Source organism: Lactuca sativa, chromosome 7 (assembly GCF_002870075.4).
Source record: "Lactuca sativa cultivar Salinas chromosome 7, Lsat_Salinas_v11, whole genome shotgun sequence".
Taxonomy (NCBI): domain Eukaryota; kingdom Viridiplantae; phylum Streptophyta; class Magnoliopsida; order Asterales; family Asteraceae; genus Lactuca; species Lactuca sativa.
The window spans coordinates 200,359,434-200,378,910 of record NC_056629.2 but is presented as its reverse complement, the minus strand read 5'-3'; the positions used below and the strand labels follow the sequence as shown (position 1 = coordinate 200,378,910).

The 19,477-nt window shown below is 33.5% G+C and overlaps 1 protein-coding gene across 3 annotated transcripts; it reads right to left on the bottom strand.

Annotated features, from left to right (window-relative positions):
- LOC111905685 (probable LRR receptor-like serine/threonine-protein kinase At1g56140) lies at positions 1-14,119 on the bottom strand. 3 transcript variants are annotated; one of them, XM_023901386.2, is made up of 24 exons: positions 13,899-14,119; positions 11,291-11,483; positions 11,088-11,159; positions 10,884-10,955; positions 10,702-10,773; positions 10,522-10,593; positions 10,320-10,391; positions 10,153-10,224; positions 10,001-10,072; positions 9,825-9,890; positions 9,673-9,744; positions 9,490-9,561; positions 9,326-9,391; positions 9,184-9,249; positions 8,995-9,039; positions 7,855-7,919; positions 6,096-6,472; positions 4,554-4,752; positions 4,284-4,460; positions 4,059-4,177; positions 2,305-2,515; positions 1,986-2,217; positions 1,419-1,569; positions 1-601 (listed from the first exon to the last, which is right to left on the bottom strand). In XM_023901386.2, exons 1-24 carry the CDS (start codon positions 14,038-14,040, stop codon positions 215-217), a joined length of 3,144 nt encoding a protein of 1,047 aa, XP_023757154.1. In that variant the 5' UTR covers positions 14,041-14,119; the 3' UTR covers positions 1-214. The 3 variants fall into 3 exon arrangements, with proteins under 3 accessions (XP_023757154.1, XP_023757152.1, XP_023757153.1); XM_023901384.2 differs by having other exon boundaries at positions 1,986-2,515; XM_023901385.2 differs by lacking the exon at positions 8,995-9,039 and having other exon boundaries at positions 1,986-2,515.
- Positions 14,120-19,477: the final 5,358 nt, after the last annotated feature.

Genomic DNA, 19,477 nt, shown 5'->3' with positions numbered 1-19,477 from the left:
TAACAGAAATAGTTCCTATGTTTTATAAATTTATAGAAATGGTCCATGTGTTTCATAAAACTTATAGAAATGGTCCCACCGTGTAAGGGAATATTATAGTAATTGTGTCTAAAATATAGGATTAATAAACCCGCGAGCCATCCACTAGTTAAAGTCTAAAATCTAAATCAAGGAACTTTACATATATACCATGAATGGAATTTAGGTGATCACATCACCTACCTTCTCCCTTAATATTATAAAGCATGGGTCGGTAAATATCAAGTGGGGAAAGCAGTGATGGTGAAGCTGTTGAGTTACTCGTACTAGCCATACCATCACCACCCGAAGTTGTAGATGAAGCAGGAACTGCACTCTTAAAAGTTGTAGTATCATTAAAACTGAAACCAGTCAAATACTCAGGCCGAGTAATTTCACCACTTGCTTCAATGTCACCCGAAATCATGGCCACCACACGCGACATTGATGGTCGATATGTGGGTGAAGTTTGTGTGCATAAAAGGGCAACTTTTATTACTCTTTTCACTTCGTTTTTGTCAAATTCAGACAGTTCTTCGTCCACTAACTCGAGTTCACGGTTCGCTTCATGTAAATTCCATGCCTGAAATCATACCAAAGTCAGTTACCTTTTATGCGAACGTGTAAAAGTCTATGTGGATGCCATGTCAACACCATGTGGACATAGGAACATTTTTTGCCATGTAGATGCCACATGGGATTTATAAGAGAGCTAATGATCACCTAGATAGAGACATAACTCCAAATGAATGATGACATTTTCAACATATTTCACAAAATGACCACCTACTTCGCAAAAAGAAATGCAAATTCATGAAATTGCTTTTTCTAACAATTTTTTTTCCCAAAAAGGATGTTAATTTTGCAAAATAAAAAAATTAAGTATGGCTGGTTGTTTAAAATTACTAAAAAAATGTTTATGTTATGTATTGGTAATTTGATGAACTTAAGTTTTTTGAAAATCTAATAATGGCAAGTGGCTAGTGATTACACGTTGGGAACTTGATGAACACTTTGCATTAGAAAAAGATGTGCCCTCTGGAAAGTCCAAACCATATTTTAAAAACCTACTTGTTTTTTTTTAAAGAAACAAACATCACTTTTTGCGAAAAAAGAATAAAATTTTGCGAATTTTTTCACGAAATAAGTCTTCTTAATGAAAACGATCATTTGGTGTTATATGTTTACCTCTTTTGGTAAATTTTGTGATCAACTCTTTGTTGAAATTGATCCCAATGGTGTAATTGAATACGGTTTGGATGTTTAGTGACTTACCAAGTAGAATTAAATGATTAGGGCCTTAAAAATACTTAACTAGTAAATTGGATGCCATTCTATGACATCAACCCTTTTGTTGAGTGCATAAATTCATTTGTGAAGAAGATGAAGATTAAACATACCCATTCAAGAAGATATATTTTCTCATCTGCCACACTTGAATCACAATTGGGCCTTCCACTGATGATCTCTAGAGCAACAACTCCAAACCCAAACACATCAGCCTTTTCCGTGAGGTGTCCACGCATTGCATACTCTGGTGCCAGATACCCACTACATATGATAGTGAATCAATAAGACTTTGTCAGCTTCTTATTTTAAGTGTAAATTATATTTCTGGTCCCCGAGTATGGTTGATTTTTGCAGATTTAATCAAAAATTGTAGCCAGTTTACTTGGAACGGGACGAAAAAAATTACAAAGACCTCAAATAAGGACCAAAGTTGCACCAGAACTTTTGGGACCAAAATTGCAAAAATCAACTATACTAATGGACCAAATATAGACATTTTACATGGAACATGTCCCAATAATGTTATAAAAACCTCAAATAAGGACCAAAAATGGAAGAGAAGCCCCTTCAGACAAAAATTACAAGAGAAAACCGTTCGGACCAAAACTGAAAAAAACAGCTAAACTAGTGACCAAAAATGTAATTTATACAAAATTATATCAAGTATATAATCTTACATTGTGCCTGCCACACGAGTACTCATGTGCGTTTTCTTGTCGTCATAAAGTTTAGCCAGACCAAAATCCGATATCTTAGGATTCAAATCAGAATCAAGCAAAACATTGCTGGATTTCACATCTCTATGTATAATCCGTATGCGAGATTCCTCATGGAGATACGAGAGACCGCGTGCTAACCCCATGCATATATCAAAACGGGTAGACCATGCAAGTGACAATTTTTTCCTTCCTACATCATAGACCAAAAAATGTAACATTATAGCATTATACTTTAGTACCTTATATTTGATGTCTAAAAATATGTAACTTTTTATACCAAATAATGCTTGATCGAGGCTCTTGTTTTCAAGATACTCATAGACAAGAAGTCGTTTTGCTCCATCGATGCAGCATCCGAATAATTTCACGAGGTTACGGTGTTGGACTGCGGATATTGTAGCAATCTCTGCCACAAATTGACTCCTACCGTGGTGGGAAGCTATGGATAGTTGTTTTACAGCTATTACTCTCCCATCAGCAAGTGTTCCCTGTTTCTCATCAAAGAGAATTTTAAGATAGGATATTGTGTGATGAAATTGGGGAAGGAATGGAATGGTGAATTCATTCCATAGGAATGAAAAAGACCTCTTTGTTTTGCCTGATCGAATGGAATGGACCATTTCAGAAAAAATGAGAACATTCTTTGTTCCATTTTAGATGGTTTTTATTTTATTTTCCATCCTGGAATATGGAATGAAGAATTGTAAATATAACCCATTTTTATTTATGTACTTTTTAAAAAAACAAGCACTTTAAAAAATATTATGTTAGTTATACTTTTTAGAATAACTAATTATTGTTAATTTCGATTCTTAAGAGCTTTCACTATCTTTAATTTTTTCATTTTTGTAGTCTAAGGATAGGAAATAAGTAGAAGTACAATATCTGTAATAAAGGAGCTAAGGAGGGGCATTTTGGACATTCTAATAGATAGGGCGAGCAAATGGGGGTATGGTGGGAGTCGGTGAGCATCATTTGAAAAAGTTGGTGGAAGTCACACTTCTGGGAGAGACTTGGCCTCCCGGATGCCAAGAACCATTTGGAATCTTTCTTTTTCTAGTTCAATCTTTCAGTTTTTGTTCTAGCAGTTCAATTTCCATAGCTGATTTTTTTTTTTTTTTTTTTTTTTTTTTAAATTTATTCACAAAAAATTTTCTTTTGCAAATTTGCTACTTATTTGAGGTTTATACAATGTTTTTGGTCGGTGTTCCAAGTATAATGAAAATATTTTTTGGACCAAAATTGCAAACATTAGTTATATATGATGACCAAAAAAGTTACAAAAAACCTCAAATAAGGGCCACAATTTCAAAAGAAAACTTTTTGGGACCAAATTGCCAAAATCAGTTGTACACAGGGACCAAAAATGTAATTTAATCTAATTCAAATAGAGAATAATCACAAAAGTGACCAACATGGGTGTATCATGTCACCAAATGACCACTTTTTTTGAATATTTATCACAAAATAACCACATATTTTGCAAAATGGACTTTGCAATATTACTTTTCAAATTGCATTATGAAAGCTCCCTGCTACAAAAACATTAAGTTTTTTATATTTTGCAAGATCCCTTTTTTGCGAAATGGACTTTTCAATATTATTTTTTAAACTGCTTTATGAATGTCCCCACTAAAAAAACCTCAATTTGTTATTCTAGCGTATCATTCATAAAGCAATTTTGCAAAATCGGTGGTTTTTGTGATAATTGTTCAAAAAATGGTCATTTTGTGATAGGGCACCACCCATGTTGGTCTCTTTAGTGATTATTTCTTAAAGTATTATATAGAGTAGAGCTAAAGTAATACATTGTATTTACACATACTATAAAAAATCATATGAAATTTCAATCTAATCATAAAGGCCAACCAAGCATGAGAAAGGAATGTAATGACCCATTCCGTTATCTTTGCTTATACCATTACTGGGTCCATCCCATTCTTTTCTCATTCCATTCCATCCAACCAATAATAATTTAGTCCGACTTCAAGAATCATATATTAGATTTTTGATAAAAGAGTATAAAACTACCTTGTAAACAGGTCCAAAACCACCCTCCCCAAGCTTATTTGCAGGACTAAAATCATCTGTTGCATCTCTCAATTCTCCATAACCAAAAGTATATGGTCTTGCCTCAATTCCCAAAAAATCTGCAATTCGAGAAAAGAAAAAGTCATAAAGAAATGCAAAATGAAATAAATCAACAATGAAAAACATTTTTCATCTATGTAATAAAAAAAGAGTCAATAAAACCACCTTCATCATAGTTGTCATTATTATCCTTCCTTTTCCTTTGCTGACGAAGAATATAAATGGCTAATAACGTCAACAAGCTCACAACTGCAATCGGAACCAAAAGCCCCACCACAATCAAACCGGTATTATTCTTCTTTTTGTTGGAAGGTGGATTGTTGCTCACAGTAGGTATGAAATCTGTACAAGAACAAGTAAAGGACGATCTTGTCATTTTGTTAAGTAGAAAGATAAACCAAAAACTAACAACAAATTTCAAGAAAGAATATTTACTTGGGGTGACACTGATTGCTGAGATAAGTGGTCCAAAAGTTCCTTGGTCAGGTACAGCCCAAGTCCCTTTTCCAGACCAAAAGAAATGTATCTCAAGGTAGTTATGTGACACCTGGACTGTTACTTCCCTTGAAACAGGACTAAATGAAGCTCCCCCTGCTTCCCTTTTTATATCAAAATCTTCAAACACCCGATTTCCCTTGAAAAACACAAAATTTCAGAAACTAACATATAGAAATTAGGGCATAAAAAATCAGTTATACTCAGAGACCAAAAATTCAATTTACTCTAATTTGAATAAATTTTGTTTTTTGGTCCGTTGATTTTTTAAGTTTTGGTCCCAATAAGTTTATTCTTGCAACTTTGGTTCTTATTTGAGGTTTTTGTAACATTTTAGTCCATGTTACAAGTAAAACGATTACTTTTCCTGAGTATAACCGATCTTGCAAATTTGGTCCAAAAAATATAGGCATGTTATTTGGTACTGGAACCAAAACAATATGAAAACCATAAACAAGGACTTTAATTGCAAGAGAAAACTTTTTTGGGACCAAAATTGCATATATTGGCTATACTCGGGGACCAATTTTGGTTGATGTTGCAAACTTGATCCCTATGTCGTTCAATCTAACGATACAAAATCGCAGGAATGATCCCTATGGTTAGCTGAAAATTGTCACTTTGGTCCAAAGAGGGTTTGGACTAGCACCAGAGGTCCAAATCTTTCATTTTGTTGAGAGTTCGGTCAAATTTGATTTTAACTTTTTCATAAAGACGATTTTGCCCTTGATATGTTCTTTTTCAGTTTTTCTATTACAGAAATTAAAAACGAAAAAAGAAAACACACACACTCTCTCTCACACACACATACGATATAACCAGATCAAATGTCAGACCCGGTTAAATTTTGTGGATGGAATCGTATAATCAAATGCAATCTCTAGTTGAGTTCCGATGTCTGGTGTGTATGCTTGTTCGATTAGCAGAAAGAAAGATAGACGATATTTGTTGTCATGTGAAATGGGTTGAAACAACCGGGGTTTCTGATGAAGATGAAGAAATATGGGTTTTATATTCTAGATGAAGGTGAAGAAATGAGTTTAACTCAGATGATGGATACAAAGCACAAACATTAAATAAAAAACAAAATCTTTAATTGCTGATGCGATAGTCCATGCAATTTGGTTAAATAATATAAAATGTGGAAGATGAGGTTGAAGATTCTTCCCCAGATAAATGGTAGCTTTTATCAATCACACACACACAGGTGGAACCCTGTGTAATTAAATAATAGTAAAGTAAAAAATGGAAAAAAACAAACAGAAAGGGAGAATTCGTCATTTGAAGAATTTTAAAAATGCTTTGGACCAAACTCGTAACAAAATGAAAACTTTGGACATCTAGTGCTAGTCCAAACTTGTTTGGACAAAAGTGACATTTTTCAGCTAACCACAAGGACAATTCTTGCAATTTTGTCATCTAACAACTCAAGCCGTTAGACTTTCAAATATTGTAATTATGAGAACGTATTTTAACACAGACCTGGATATAAATGTCAAATACACGCCTTCCAAGACTTCTCCAAGTGGGACCATCTTGTATCTCAAGTTCTGCGAAGTGAAGGTTTACAGTGTAGTTGCCGTTCTCAAGTCCTAAGCCATAATATCTTAAAGATCCAGCAGAGAGTCTTGCTGTTTGGAAGAGTTGTGGATCTGAAGTGTTTGTAAACTCGTGTAGAGTGGAGACTCTGTATTTGGGGGGGTTGTCACTTAGACTCACTCCCACATTGCTGACACCCCACCTCTTTTCGGGAGTCAAATAGTATGTTGCGGGCCCAAGTTGTTCGTTGTCTTGCTCATGGACTAATTGGCTTGAGGATGTAATTTGTGGGCCACCACAATTGATTCCAAAGCTACTATCTGTAAAGAACCACAAAAACATGCCAGCTTTATACCCGGTTAAGGTGCTTTTTCTGAAAAGGGAAATCTTCATAAAGGACTATATTATGGGCTCATTAATGATAAAGCCATGAATTTATATTTTTATAGAAAAGAACAAGAAACTCGCAATCATTTACACATTTTGGATTTTAGCCGGTAATCTTAAGAAAACTCTCTATATATTCGATCGGGGACCATTAACAATAAAGTCAGGATTTCAACAAAAAATGACACAAACTATTATCTTACTTCATTTTCTTTGTTTTCTGTCTGACAAAGAATATTATTAAACTGTAATCTTACTGTATTCTTTTTGCAAAGGATATTATAGTGCTGTTATCTTAATTTATTCTTTATTTATGTAAAAGATATTATATTAGAGGATATTATAGTACAATAATCTTAATTTATTCTCTCTGTCAGTAATCTTAATTTATTCTCAGGGTATTATCTTGTGTTGGTGATTTTAGTTTCACCAAACATTTTGTGTAATTGGAACTAATATGTGAGTTAAGGGGTTTATAATTTGTACTCTATAATAATCGGGGTGTGCGGAGTGCACACATGTGTAAGATCTAATTATACGCAGGTACGACCAAATGGTGGGGGTCATGGGGGTTGAGCCCCCTTGCAGGGTCCTAGGGGCATCGTCCCAAGCGGGGTCTAAGGGGAATAGCCCCTGACGGTGGTCCCATTAGTCCCAAGATTACTTGACTAATTTAGAAAACGGCAACCCTAATTAAGTATAAATACCGTTCTTGTCTTTGAGGCGAGGCACACCTTTCTCAGCTCTTCTTCTCTGACAAACTTTGAATTCTTTTAGCAAGTTGGTTTGCGTTTCTGTGCCTAGATTCATAAGTGTCTCTTTGTCCTAATAACTCAGACATAGGGTAGAAGTATCAGTTCGGAAAGCAAACCTACACGATCCACTGGGAATCTGTATTTCCACCTTATACCCTTCTAAACGCCAACATCATATAGTAAGACGAGACAAGATCCACAATCAGACAAAGAGATTGTAGTAAGATAATACCTTTTGTCAAAAAGACATGACTTTATTATAATTAGTCCAAATGATAGGGAGTTTTATGAAGATCGCCAACTAAAATCCAAAATATGTAAATGATTTTCGTTTTTTTTTTTTTCCTTTTTTGCTCAAAAAAATAAAAAATAAAAACAACTTTATTGTTAATGAACCCATAATATAGGGACTTGCTGAAGATTCCCCCAAAACAAAGTCTTAGTGACTAAATTAAAAAAAATAAAATCTTTAGGTAGTTAAATTGAGAAAGTTCCAAAATATAATGTTTTTATAGACTTTGCTACATAATAAAAGGAGAAACTCCATGTTTTTTGCTTACATATTGGTGATCCACGATAACAAGAGAAATCCCTTTGGAGACAAACCACTCCTAAAGGCAAACCTCTTAGACAAAAAATATTGCATTATAATTAGCAAGAAACAAAAAAATAAATAAATGAGTGAATCACAAAAATGGGAAATGTTTGTATCACAACATGACCTCTTTTTTAAAATAATCACAAATAACCACATATTTTGAGTAAAAAGGTTCCTTAACATGAGAAATTACTTTCTCTGAAACCATATTTAGCGAATTTTTATTCTATTCTGCAAAAAAAATACCATTTTCGAAAAAAAATTATTTTCTTGGAAATCAGGTAACTTAAGTATTTCTTGAAATGCAAACAAAATTAGATGCAACAAAGGTTGTGTTTGACGCATCACAACTAACTTATTTTTCGAGCTTTTCTAAGTTGTCATGTTTGGCAAACCAAAAAATAGTTTATAAGCTAGCATTTTAAAAAGCTACTTAGAGTAGTTTTTTTTTTTTTTTTTTTTTTTTTTTTTTTTTTTTTTTTTTTTTTTTAAATTTCCAAATACACCCTTAATTAACTATAAAAAAACATATTCTTTTGAATGCCTATTTATGTAATTTTTATATTTCAGCTAACTTATCAACTAGTTTTACCAAATGTTATTTTTTATCGGCTAGCTTTTCATATACAACTAGATTTTCAGCTATCAATTAGCTTTTCAGTTAAAACAGTTAGTTTTTCAGTTAGTACGCCAAACATAGCCAAAATTGGTTAACATTTTTTGCTTCTCAAAGGAAGCATGCGGGTTTGAGCCCAAGGAAAGATCGCTTTTCAAGAATTTTGCTGAACAATTTTGTTTATATTTGAAAGGAATATTTATATAAGACAATTTGTGAACTTTTTTATTGTACTTTTTCCCCAAGAAAAAGCATTTGAAAAGGAATATACGCGAAAAATAAAAATTCTCTAAATGTGGTAGTGGGCTGAAAAAGGAATTTAGTAAGTGTACATGTGTGTGTGTGTTTTTTTTTTTTTTGCAAAATCAGGGGTTATTTTGTGACAAGTGATAAAAAGGTGGTCATTTTTTTTATAACCCTTTCATTTTTTGTCAAAATTGCTGTAGAAAAAAATGTAGAAGTAAGTTGTAGCTTCAATATAAATACCTGCCTTCAAAAACACCTATAGTGAAGTTGTTCATGACTATATTACTGTACACGCATTAAAAACATGGTATTAGCTCCAAAAGCTATGCTAAAAAAGTTATGTATGTTTCCACTTTTTGATAGAAAATAAATTCCAAATACAGGTACAAATGAGAATTTAAAAAGCAATATCCAAAATCAAACACGTACAGTTGTAAGCCCGAGTCATCGGCCCAAGAAGGAAGTGTCCCAGATAGTTCATTGTGTGACAGATCACTGCATGAAGAAATTTGTATGGAAATTAATTAAGAAAAAACAATTTCTCTTAATTAAATAACCTATAATCACTTACATATTCTGGAGAGTTGTGCTCTTTACATCGGGAAGAGTACCAGTTAAACTATTGTTTCCAAGAAACCTGCAAATGATGAGGTGTATATTTGGTCAACATTGAGCCTTATTGACCAAATTGCATGAAAAATATTATTTATCATAAAAGGAGAATATTGGTATTACAATAAAGACATTTGGCTCAAGCTAAATAATCCTCTTGGAATCTCCCCACTCAAATTGTTGAAACTCAAGTCCCTGAGAAAATACCATTTGAGAGCTTTTCTTTAATAGCTGTTAATATTCATGTTTCACTTATTAAGTAAATTTTTGTATTCAAATACTTCAATAAAAATGCAGATTACTCACAGTTCTGTCAAGCTTTCATATTCTCCTATGTCATTTGGAATAGAGCCAGATATTTTGTTATTCCTCAACCTTCTGCAAGAGATGACATCTTGTTATCATTTATATTCAAATCCTTTATAAAAAAAAATATAAGATCAATATATTTTGCTTACACAATACTCAGGGACCTCATACCATTAATAAAATCCAAAGTTCCATTAGATAAACCACTTATGCCCCTGTAACATTATAGAACCCGACCACTTTGATTTTATTCTATGCAAATTAAAAGATCAAAATACCAACTTGCTATGTATAATTATAAGTTATTACGAGAATAAAGGCTTACAATTCCTGCAAAGAGGCCAGTTTAGAAAACGAAGGTGGTATTGAACCTTCAAAAGAGTTCCCCTCAATCCACCTATAAGAATATTAAGAATATAGCTTATATTTTGAATGTTCACAATGAAAAACATGTAAATAATTTGGATGCTTGCTTACAAAAATTGTAACTGTGACCAATTCCCTATAAAGTCTGGTATTCTGCCTGTGAAATTATTATCAGAAGCCCATCTGTGAATTCGTTATAAAAAAGAAAGTGTCACGATTATTATATGATGGATGAAATATAACTTTGAAAAATATGCAATGAAGATAAATGCTCTTACACTGTCTGCAGGTTTCGTAAGTTAGCAAATGAAGGAGGTATAGGACCACCAACTCCAGCACTATCAATGAAACTGACACAATCAAAATACATAAAGATCATATTAGATGATTTAATCAATGATATTGTCTACAACTATGCATAACAAAAGGTGATAGTGGGTACTATAGTAATGAAAGAGGATTCAAGATGAGTGTTCTTACAGCTCTTGTAATCTTCTCAAATTTCCAAGGTCAGATGGTAGGGGACCAGTGAAACTGTTTGTGCTTAAACTCCTGCAACATCGAAAATATATAGATTATAAAATTGTAAACAACAAAGAATTAAACAGAAGAAGTTGTTGCTTGATGGCAGAAAGAAAAACAAAATAGGAAGAGATATACAGTGATCTAAGATCAGTAAGTTGTCCTAGCTCTCGTGGAACTTGCCCTGATAACGCATTGATGCCAAAACTCCTATAAAAAGTTGAGATTCTCATCATATATCTGAAATCTCAGATGTATTCTTAAATATATAGAGGTTAAAATTATTAATTGAGTTTAAAGTATCAAAAAGGGATGCTTACATGATCTGCATCCGAGTTAAATTGCCAATGGAAGGTGACAAGGGACCTGTCAAGTAATTCTGGGCCAACTGACTGTAGCAAACACTTGATTATTTAACATAATACAAGCACAAATATTCATAAAACGGATATATATATATATATTTTAGGTTTTAACTTTCATTAGTAGTTAACAGTATAGTGAAGAAACAGCCGCATACGTACATATTTGTAAGGTAAGTCAAAGTCCAGAGTCCTTCTGGAATTGGACCTACAGCATCCATTCCAATAACCTTTCTGATAATTTGCAGCGAGAGAATGATTGTTAGGAGATAAATAGAATACAAATAAGTAACAAGTTTCTAAAGTTTATTCCCACATGACAGAGTTGTATATTTGAAAGGGAAGGAAGGATGAGAAGTACTCACAGTTGGGTGATGTGGCAAGTAGAATTGGGGAAATTACAGTCGCATTTGATGCCGGGATTGTAACCGAAGGCATTGAAGTCGGTAGAGTTCACGGCGGCCCCGCTGCATGGGTTTCCGCTTATGTTCCATCCCATCTGTGTTGCTGAACTTTCCGGTATCCCCCATTGGCTGAACATTGCATTTAAAACTCGCGCTGCAACACCAATTTTATTCAGTTTCATTCATAATCCAGATCATAATCATTGTTGCTAGTGATTTTATTCTTCAAAGTAACAAAATCGAAAACTTATTTCACTAGTTAAACACCGAGCGAGGTCGTGATCTAGAATTTTGAACTTCATTGTCAAACCTAGGTTACCCTAACTCTAACCTAATGGCCACAATCTCAACATTTCGTACGAATCTTCACAATCACACCTGGCGTACCGCCAACATCTGTCGTCCCAATAGGCGTTTCCCTCCTAACTTTCCTTCCGATTTGGAAAGAAAGATTCATTTTCCTTCCATTTCTCTCCAACTCAGAAACACGAAAGAAAATTTTGTTTTTCTTTCATTTCTCTTCTTTTCTCTCATGACTTTCTTTTCTTTTGTTAAACTCGGGAATGAGGCGTAAAAGTCGGTGGATATTTGTCAATCACAATCACAAATTGTCAAATGCAACCCTTTATTTTTAGTCAAATACGAAAAGACCCACTACTCATCCTAAGGGTGAGCATTTCGACGGGACCGGCTCTTGGACCGGACCGGTTTCAGAGAATATTGTGGACTGTAGACCGGATCGGATGAGACTTACCGTGTCTAGGTCCAGGTCTGGGTTTTCCGATTCTTTGACCTGTGTGAACTAATACAACTTTATATGCATACAGTACAACTTGTTAAAACACATTTTTGGGTTTGATACAACTCATTAAAATGAATATGTTGTTGGGTTTGATATGTTACAACTCTTAAAAGTGAATACTTTTTTGGGTTTGATGTGGTACAACTCGTAAAAAATGAATACATTTTCGTTTATTGTGACATTTGGACCTGTCAAACTTTGATTATTTATACTTTATACTATTTGTTTGAATGATTGTAACTCATTGAACGTAACACCAAAAACAACAAGAATTATAGTCTAAAATATACAAACTTTAAATACATGTTGGAAAGAAACGAATGTCAATTCGACTTAAAACGAATGAAATATGATTGTTTAAAGAATTTCACATAATACAAAAAATTTAAATTCTTGCTGAAAAACTGAAATATTTCAGTTTTGATATCTCATATTTGAATGCTTGTAACTCATTGAATATAACACCAAAAAAAAAAATTATAGTCTAAAATCATCTAAAAAATCTAAATTACATGTTGGAAAAAACCGCATATCAATCCAATTTAAAATGAATAGGATATGCTTGTTTAAAGAATTTTACAGAATACAAAAGTTTAAAATTTTTGCTGAAAAGCGGAAATATTTCAGCTTTGATATCTCATCTTTGAAGCATTGTAACTCATCGAATATAATATCAAAAAGAATGAAATTATAATCTCAAATTATCTACAAACTCTAAATTACACGATAGAAAAAACCATATATTAATCCGATTTAAAAATAATGAGATATGCTTGTTTAAAATTTTTTACAGAATACAAAAGTTTAAATTTTTGCTGAAAAGCTGAAATATTTCAGCTTTGATATCTCATATTTAAAGGATTGTAAATCATTAAATATAACACAAAAAAAAAACAAAATTGTAGTCTAAAATCATCTACAAACTCTAAATTACATGTCGAAGAAAATTAATAGCATGTCAATCCAACTTAAAACAAATGAAATATATATATATATATATATATATATATATATATATATATATATATATATATATTTAAATTTTACAAAATACAATTGTTTTTAAAAAATAAGTCGATCCAAAACCGGTTTTTACCTAAAACCGGCCGGACTGTACCGGTAAAAAAACCGGACCGGTTTTGCTGAAATCCTAGAACCGAGAACCGACCCGGGTCCAAAAAAATGGTCCCGTTCACCGGTCCGGTCCAATCCACAAGTCCAAATGTTCACCCCTAACTCATCCTAACAAATTCTCGATTAGGGTTGTGACTTATGATTATGAATAAGAGTTTTCGTTCAAGACTATAAAATTCAATATTGCATAACTTATATTTTTAATCACAAAATATTTTTTAAAAGTTTTTTCTATTCACGATTTGCAAAAAACAATTGAAAAATCATGTTTTATGTTAAAAAGGCCTGTATTATCTCAATTTGATGACTTTAAGCCACGTCCGAATTGGCTTTGAGCGTTTGGATAACTTATAAATATTAAAATAAAAATCATGTTTTATTAAACAAGTTCAATTATATTAGATTTTGGATAATTCAAGTCGTATCCGAGCTATACATTTTATATAACTGCATAAGGTTCGGAACAAAAAAGTAATCAAAATTTCATTCGAAACGCTTGATGTGAACGACCATGAAACTCAAATCGAGATCTGAATATGAAGTTCTCTCTCTATAAAACGCACATACACACTCACACACAGAGAGAGAGAGAGAGAGAGAGAGAGAGAGAGAGAGAGAGAGATGATGAAGTACCTTCAGCTGGATCGGTGGTGTTTTGAGCTCGAGTTATGGCGGCGGTGATCGTCAAGCAGAAATAGAAGCACAAGCACAACGGCGATGCCATCACACAGATCCTGTTGCCTCTGCAATCATTGCCTCCGTCAGTTGCTTCCATTTAAAAATACAGTTTCACATCATATTCATTTATATAAATGCATACACAGCCTAAGCAGACTTTTCTTCATATACATAAATGCATTCCAATGATTCCATATAAATGCATAGACAGTGAAGCAGACTTTACTTCTTCCCAGTTGAAAGGTATGGTTGGTCCTACTTGTCTGCTTGAGTTTGTGTTTAGAAATCGGATATAAAAGTTGTGTTAAAAAAGTAGATAAAAAATTTGTACAAAAATTATAAATTTGTAAAGAAAAGTAACTGTTAGAAAAATTATAAAAACAAAGTTCATCTCTGACCATCCTCAACCTAAACGAAGTCAGTGTGAAATTCCCCCCAAAAGGTATATCAGGTACAGATCTCTGTTAATCACTTAATCTGTTAGTTAATTGATCATTTTCTGTAAATTTCTGGTTAATATAATACCTATATTTCATAGATCATTCCAAATCAGTTGTTTGTCTGCTTTTGGTGAAATATGGTGCTAATTTTGAATGATCATTTGGTCATCGACTAATTTTTTAACTTAAGATTCATGAAATGAGAACCATAAGTAAATTATCACACCTAATTGAACGATAATAATCTATTACCAGAGCAATCCCTAAAATATTTGGGAGTATTTGGATGCATGCTTAATCTATTCATTGCAATTTGAAGTTACTAATAAATTAACAATCAGTTTTAGATGTTGAGGTAAACCAGCTATGTTTTAGGTTTTTTGATTATGTAACTGATTAAGTGATTCTAAGTCACCATAATCTGTTGAACATTTAGATGCAAACACTCGATTACAGCCATAAGTAACTAGCGTTATACCCATCCTGTGGTTGGATTGACGGATTTTAAAAAAATGGATCGGTTTTATTTTCTACCAAATGAATTAGTATCTAACATATTTATTAAAATTATTTAGATAAGTAAAAATTTGTCCCTTTTACTTGATAATACATACACTGTCCATGAAGATCATCAAATGGGCTTTTCCTTGCACCTGCTTGAAGTAAAGAAATACAACTCATAATAGACAAATCATTATCAATAATCAACCTCATGATCTGTAAGTTTGTTTATGAAGTTGTTTATTTTTCGTACACAATGCATTTGGAGGAATGTAAATTCGTTGATTTGTTTATTATAACATCTTAATTTCAAGTACATTGTTATTTTATCTAGCGTTTTTTTTTTATTTTTTTTTATTATTTTTTATTTTTTTTAGACAATAACATTAGTCGGCTTGATTGATTAAAAACAAAAGAACTATTATATTTTATTTTATAGCATCAACATGAGGTTAATGTTTGGCTAATTTGACTACCGGAACAATTAAAACCAACATGTTCAGAACATTCTAATATCATGTAGTTTTTTTGGATGATATTTCTATTATTAGACAGTTTTTTCAAGTCAAATGTTGTAACCGTACGTTCCAAAAAAATTAAACATTTTACTTTTCAAAGTGAAAATCCTAATTAAATATCATTATTCAATAGTAAAATAGAATTGAATATTTGATGTTTGATAGTCACTAACCCACTGAATAAATTCACTAACCACCGAATAAATTCACAATTACAACCAAACTTTCAAACCACAAATCACAATACCCATAATCCAATAATTGTTGTTTGATATCATTAATGCTCGTTGGTCAAGTTGATGGATTTTAAAAAAAATAGATCGATTTTATTTTCTACCAAATGAATGTAGTTTCTAACATAAAAATATTTAGATAAATAACAAAACGACTTTCTTACCAAAAAATACATACATTATAGTGTCCTTGAAGATCATCAAATCGCCACAAAAATAGAAGTGAAATAATCTGATTAGAGATAGAATAAATGTAGGAAAGTACCTTATCACTCGACTATAGGATTCTAAACATTACTAACATTAAAATGAATGTTAGACACATAGTTGAAAAACCATAAAGACAAAATTGCAAAAATGGTCCCTATATTATGCATTTTTTCCGAGGTTTAGTCGAAACCTCGACTTTTTTGGGTTTATGGTCCTTTTGGCCTAGTTTATATGTGGAAATGGTCCCCTGACTTAACTCCTGTTAAGTTGTTGTTAACCCCCTCACGTGCCTTCCATGTGAGGGTACATTTGTCTTTTCACCTTTTAGGGACCATTTTTGCACCTGAAAAAAATATATCCCCTTTCTTCTTTTAAAAAATCAATAACTATTTATTTATTTTAATAATTAAAAAATAAAAGAATTTTCTCTCTCTCTCTCTCTCTCTCTCTCACATACACCCTCTGTTCTTCGATAGGCAACCAAAAACACCTCCATTGGAGGTGGTGTTCTTGTGGTTCTCCGGTAAACAGAGGAGCAGCAACCCCTCATTCCTCCTTTATTTTCTGTCGAACAAAGCAACAAGACACCCCTAAAATTCAATGTCCAGTTCAGCCCTTGTTCCTCCCTTTTTCTGTTAAGTTTCAATCAAAGAAACCCCCACCAGAGGTGGATATTTTCCGGCAGACAAGAGGGCAACAACCTCATTACAACTTTTATTCTTCTTTCACCGACTCCATAGCAGCCAAACACCCACCTGTAGTTGTTGTTGTCATGCTTCCATCGTACCATCTCTCCCCCTCCCTTCGCCTTTCTTTCTGAGACAAAAGAAGCACAAGAGCTTCTTCAGCAGCCCTTGTGTAACGCCCGGTTTTCAGGGCTAAGCATTTTTGACGATGTAATAGTCTAGGTCAACTATTGTAACTTTTTTTTAATAAAGATGAAATATTTGAGTATTATGTGAATTATGTGAATTTTTATGCTTATTATGTATTTATAAATATTTAACAAATAAAAGATAAAAATAAGCGTCAAAATTAAAGTGTGAGATAAGTCCGATATCTCTACATAAAGTCGTAGTGGTCGAAACAAGGATTCCGATGATATAAAGAACGCCGAAATCCGAGTTATAACGAGGAAATTATGACCCGCCGAAGTTTTACAGCAAAACCGGCACAACACCGGGAGACGTAAATAGTGAATTTACGATGGAGGACTTTTTAGCCTTAGTGATCTAAACTAAAGTTGTAGTATATGTTAAATCGAGAACATCCATAAAAAGAATGCCCAAATCCGACTTCGTATGAGAAAGTTATGATTTTTCTAAGATTCGACTTAGCAATGCACGACCCGAAACTCGAATTTTAGTTCGAGCGGTTTTTGACTTACGCGACCTAAATGAGATTTGAAGATCTCATTAATAGGAACTCAACGGTAAAAATACAGAAGAAAACAGAGTCCGTATGTAGAAGTTATGAATTTTACGCAGACGTTTAACAGTATAATCTCCTTGTACTGTTAAATTTAAGATCGGTCGAGAATTAGCCGATAGAGTAAAAATGAAAGTTGTAGATATTATTTTTACCTACGCGTGGATATAAAGAACGTCAAAAACAGAGGTCGTATGTGAAAGTTACGGATTTTAGAAGTCAGAAGTGTGCTGTGCGAAAATGGGTGATGTGACACAATCTTGGCCATTGCTTTCTCCCCAAGTCTTGCCACTAGATGGTGACATGTGACACCAAGTTCAGCCAATTTTCACCCTATAAATAGAACCTCTCCCACCCTCATTTTCTTCACACCTTTCTCATTCTTTCTTCTCTTTACTCTCTCTCTAGAACCTCTCTAGCCTCGAAACCCCCCGAAAAGCCTAGGGAACCTCCCTAGCACGAGGCGGAAGCCCCGGAGTACTCGAAGGCTCCGAGAAGAAGAGCTTTTCGGCTCGGGAACGCTGCTCCAAGCAAAGCCCGGTTTTCTATAAAACCCGCTGTAAGTGAGCTACACCTACACTATTTTTAATATATCGTTTATTTAATTATAGTAACGTTATTAGGAACTTATAATAAGTACTTGGGCTATTATTATGGGCTATATAAGTATTGTTTGACGCTTATATAATAGTAATAATAGCTAGACTATTAATTAGTCTCGGCGAATAATAGACTAAACTCTAGTGGTAATAATACTAGGTTTTGTCGAAGGAAATTGTTTTTAAGAAGCGAAGCCCTGTCTGAGTTCGGATTCACCACATTTTCAAGTGAGTGCATAGTTACTTTCAGCTTACACATAGATATGAAGTATTTTATATAAATTACGTGTTGTGTGTGCATATTATCTGTATACTTGCTATCTATGCTAGATGAACGATTTTATATATTTTTTTTAATGATATAAACTGTATATGTATTTTATATCTACGAAATGTGTTGGGTAAAACATGGGTAGATGTAATAGTTGCTGTGTGACAAAATAAAATAATGAGAGGCCTCGTTATAGATGTTATTGATGATCCAGTCATCTAGCAGAGTATAGATGACGACCACGGACTATTCTAGACAGTCATGTGGAACGCTAGCAGGCTTGCAACCTGTAGGTGTTTATTTGAACTGTGTGCTCACCAGATGTACTCCATCCCCCACATGGTTGCCTTAAGGACATTTATTGCTGAGGAATCCCTTTAGCAGTAGTGTCCGTCCCGATGATAATCCTTAGGATAGTGTCCCTTATGATAGATGCTTTGGGACGTAAAGTGAGGATAACGGGAACGGGTAATCGGGTTATTGTTGGTTGAGGAAATTAATAAACTTATTTATTGTGGGTTGAAAACCCTATGTGCTCACCAGGCTCCCAAGCCTGACCCACTCAGTTTCTTGTATTACAGGTAGTGGCGCATGAGCATAGATGTGATGTCTTGGGATGAGAGATTAATGGATTTTAGGCCTGTAAATACGGAATAATGTAGTAACGCCTATGTTGTATTGTTTATGCTTATGATTTGTATCGAACATGACATCCCGAGTCTTTTTAATGAAATACATTTCTACGGAAATGATTTTGATAAATCTCTATCATATTTTGTTTTGGGACAAATTCCGCAACACTTTTATTTAAAATGTTACTCTGATTTTTAAACAAAGCATAAACAAAATCGGTCTTTTTTGGCCGTGATTTTGGGGATGTCACAGTTGGTATCAGAGCATTAGTTTAAGCGAACTAGGAATTTGTAGGATTTCTAGACTTAAACTTAGAATGTTAAGAGATGATTGTGAGGTGTGAGCACTAGCTTATTTTAGGAACTATGCCTAAAATGCTTTTACATGCTAAATGATTTGTGCCTGATATGCTACTATTTGTTCAGATCTATGGTCTGTTGCCGACCGGATCTGGAAACCTTATGTGTTTAGGATTCTAAACGTACGACTACGATATTAGAACTAGCATATAAACGTTTCGGAGAGATAAGGATGATTTGAACATCAGTCCTAAATAAATATCTAAATTCACCTTATTCGGTGTATAGATCAAGATGGCAAGGACCCGTAGCGGAAATGTGAATGCAAATGGAAACATAAACCAACCCCCATTGATTGAGCAAATACCGGTTGTGGAAGCCACTGCTGAACCAATAACGATG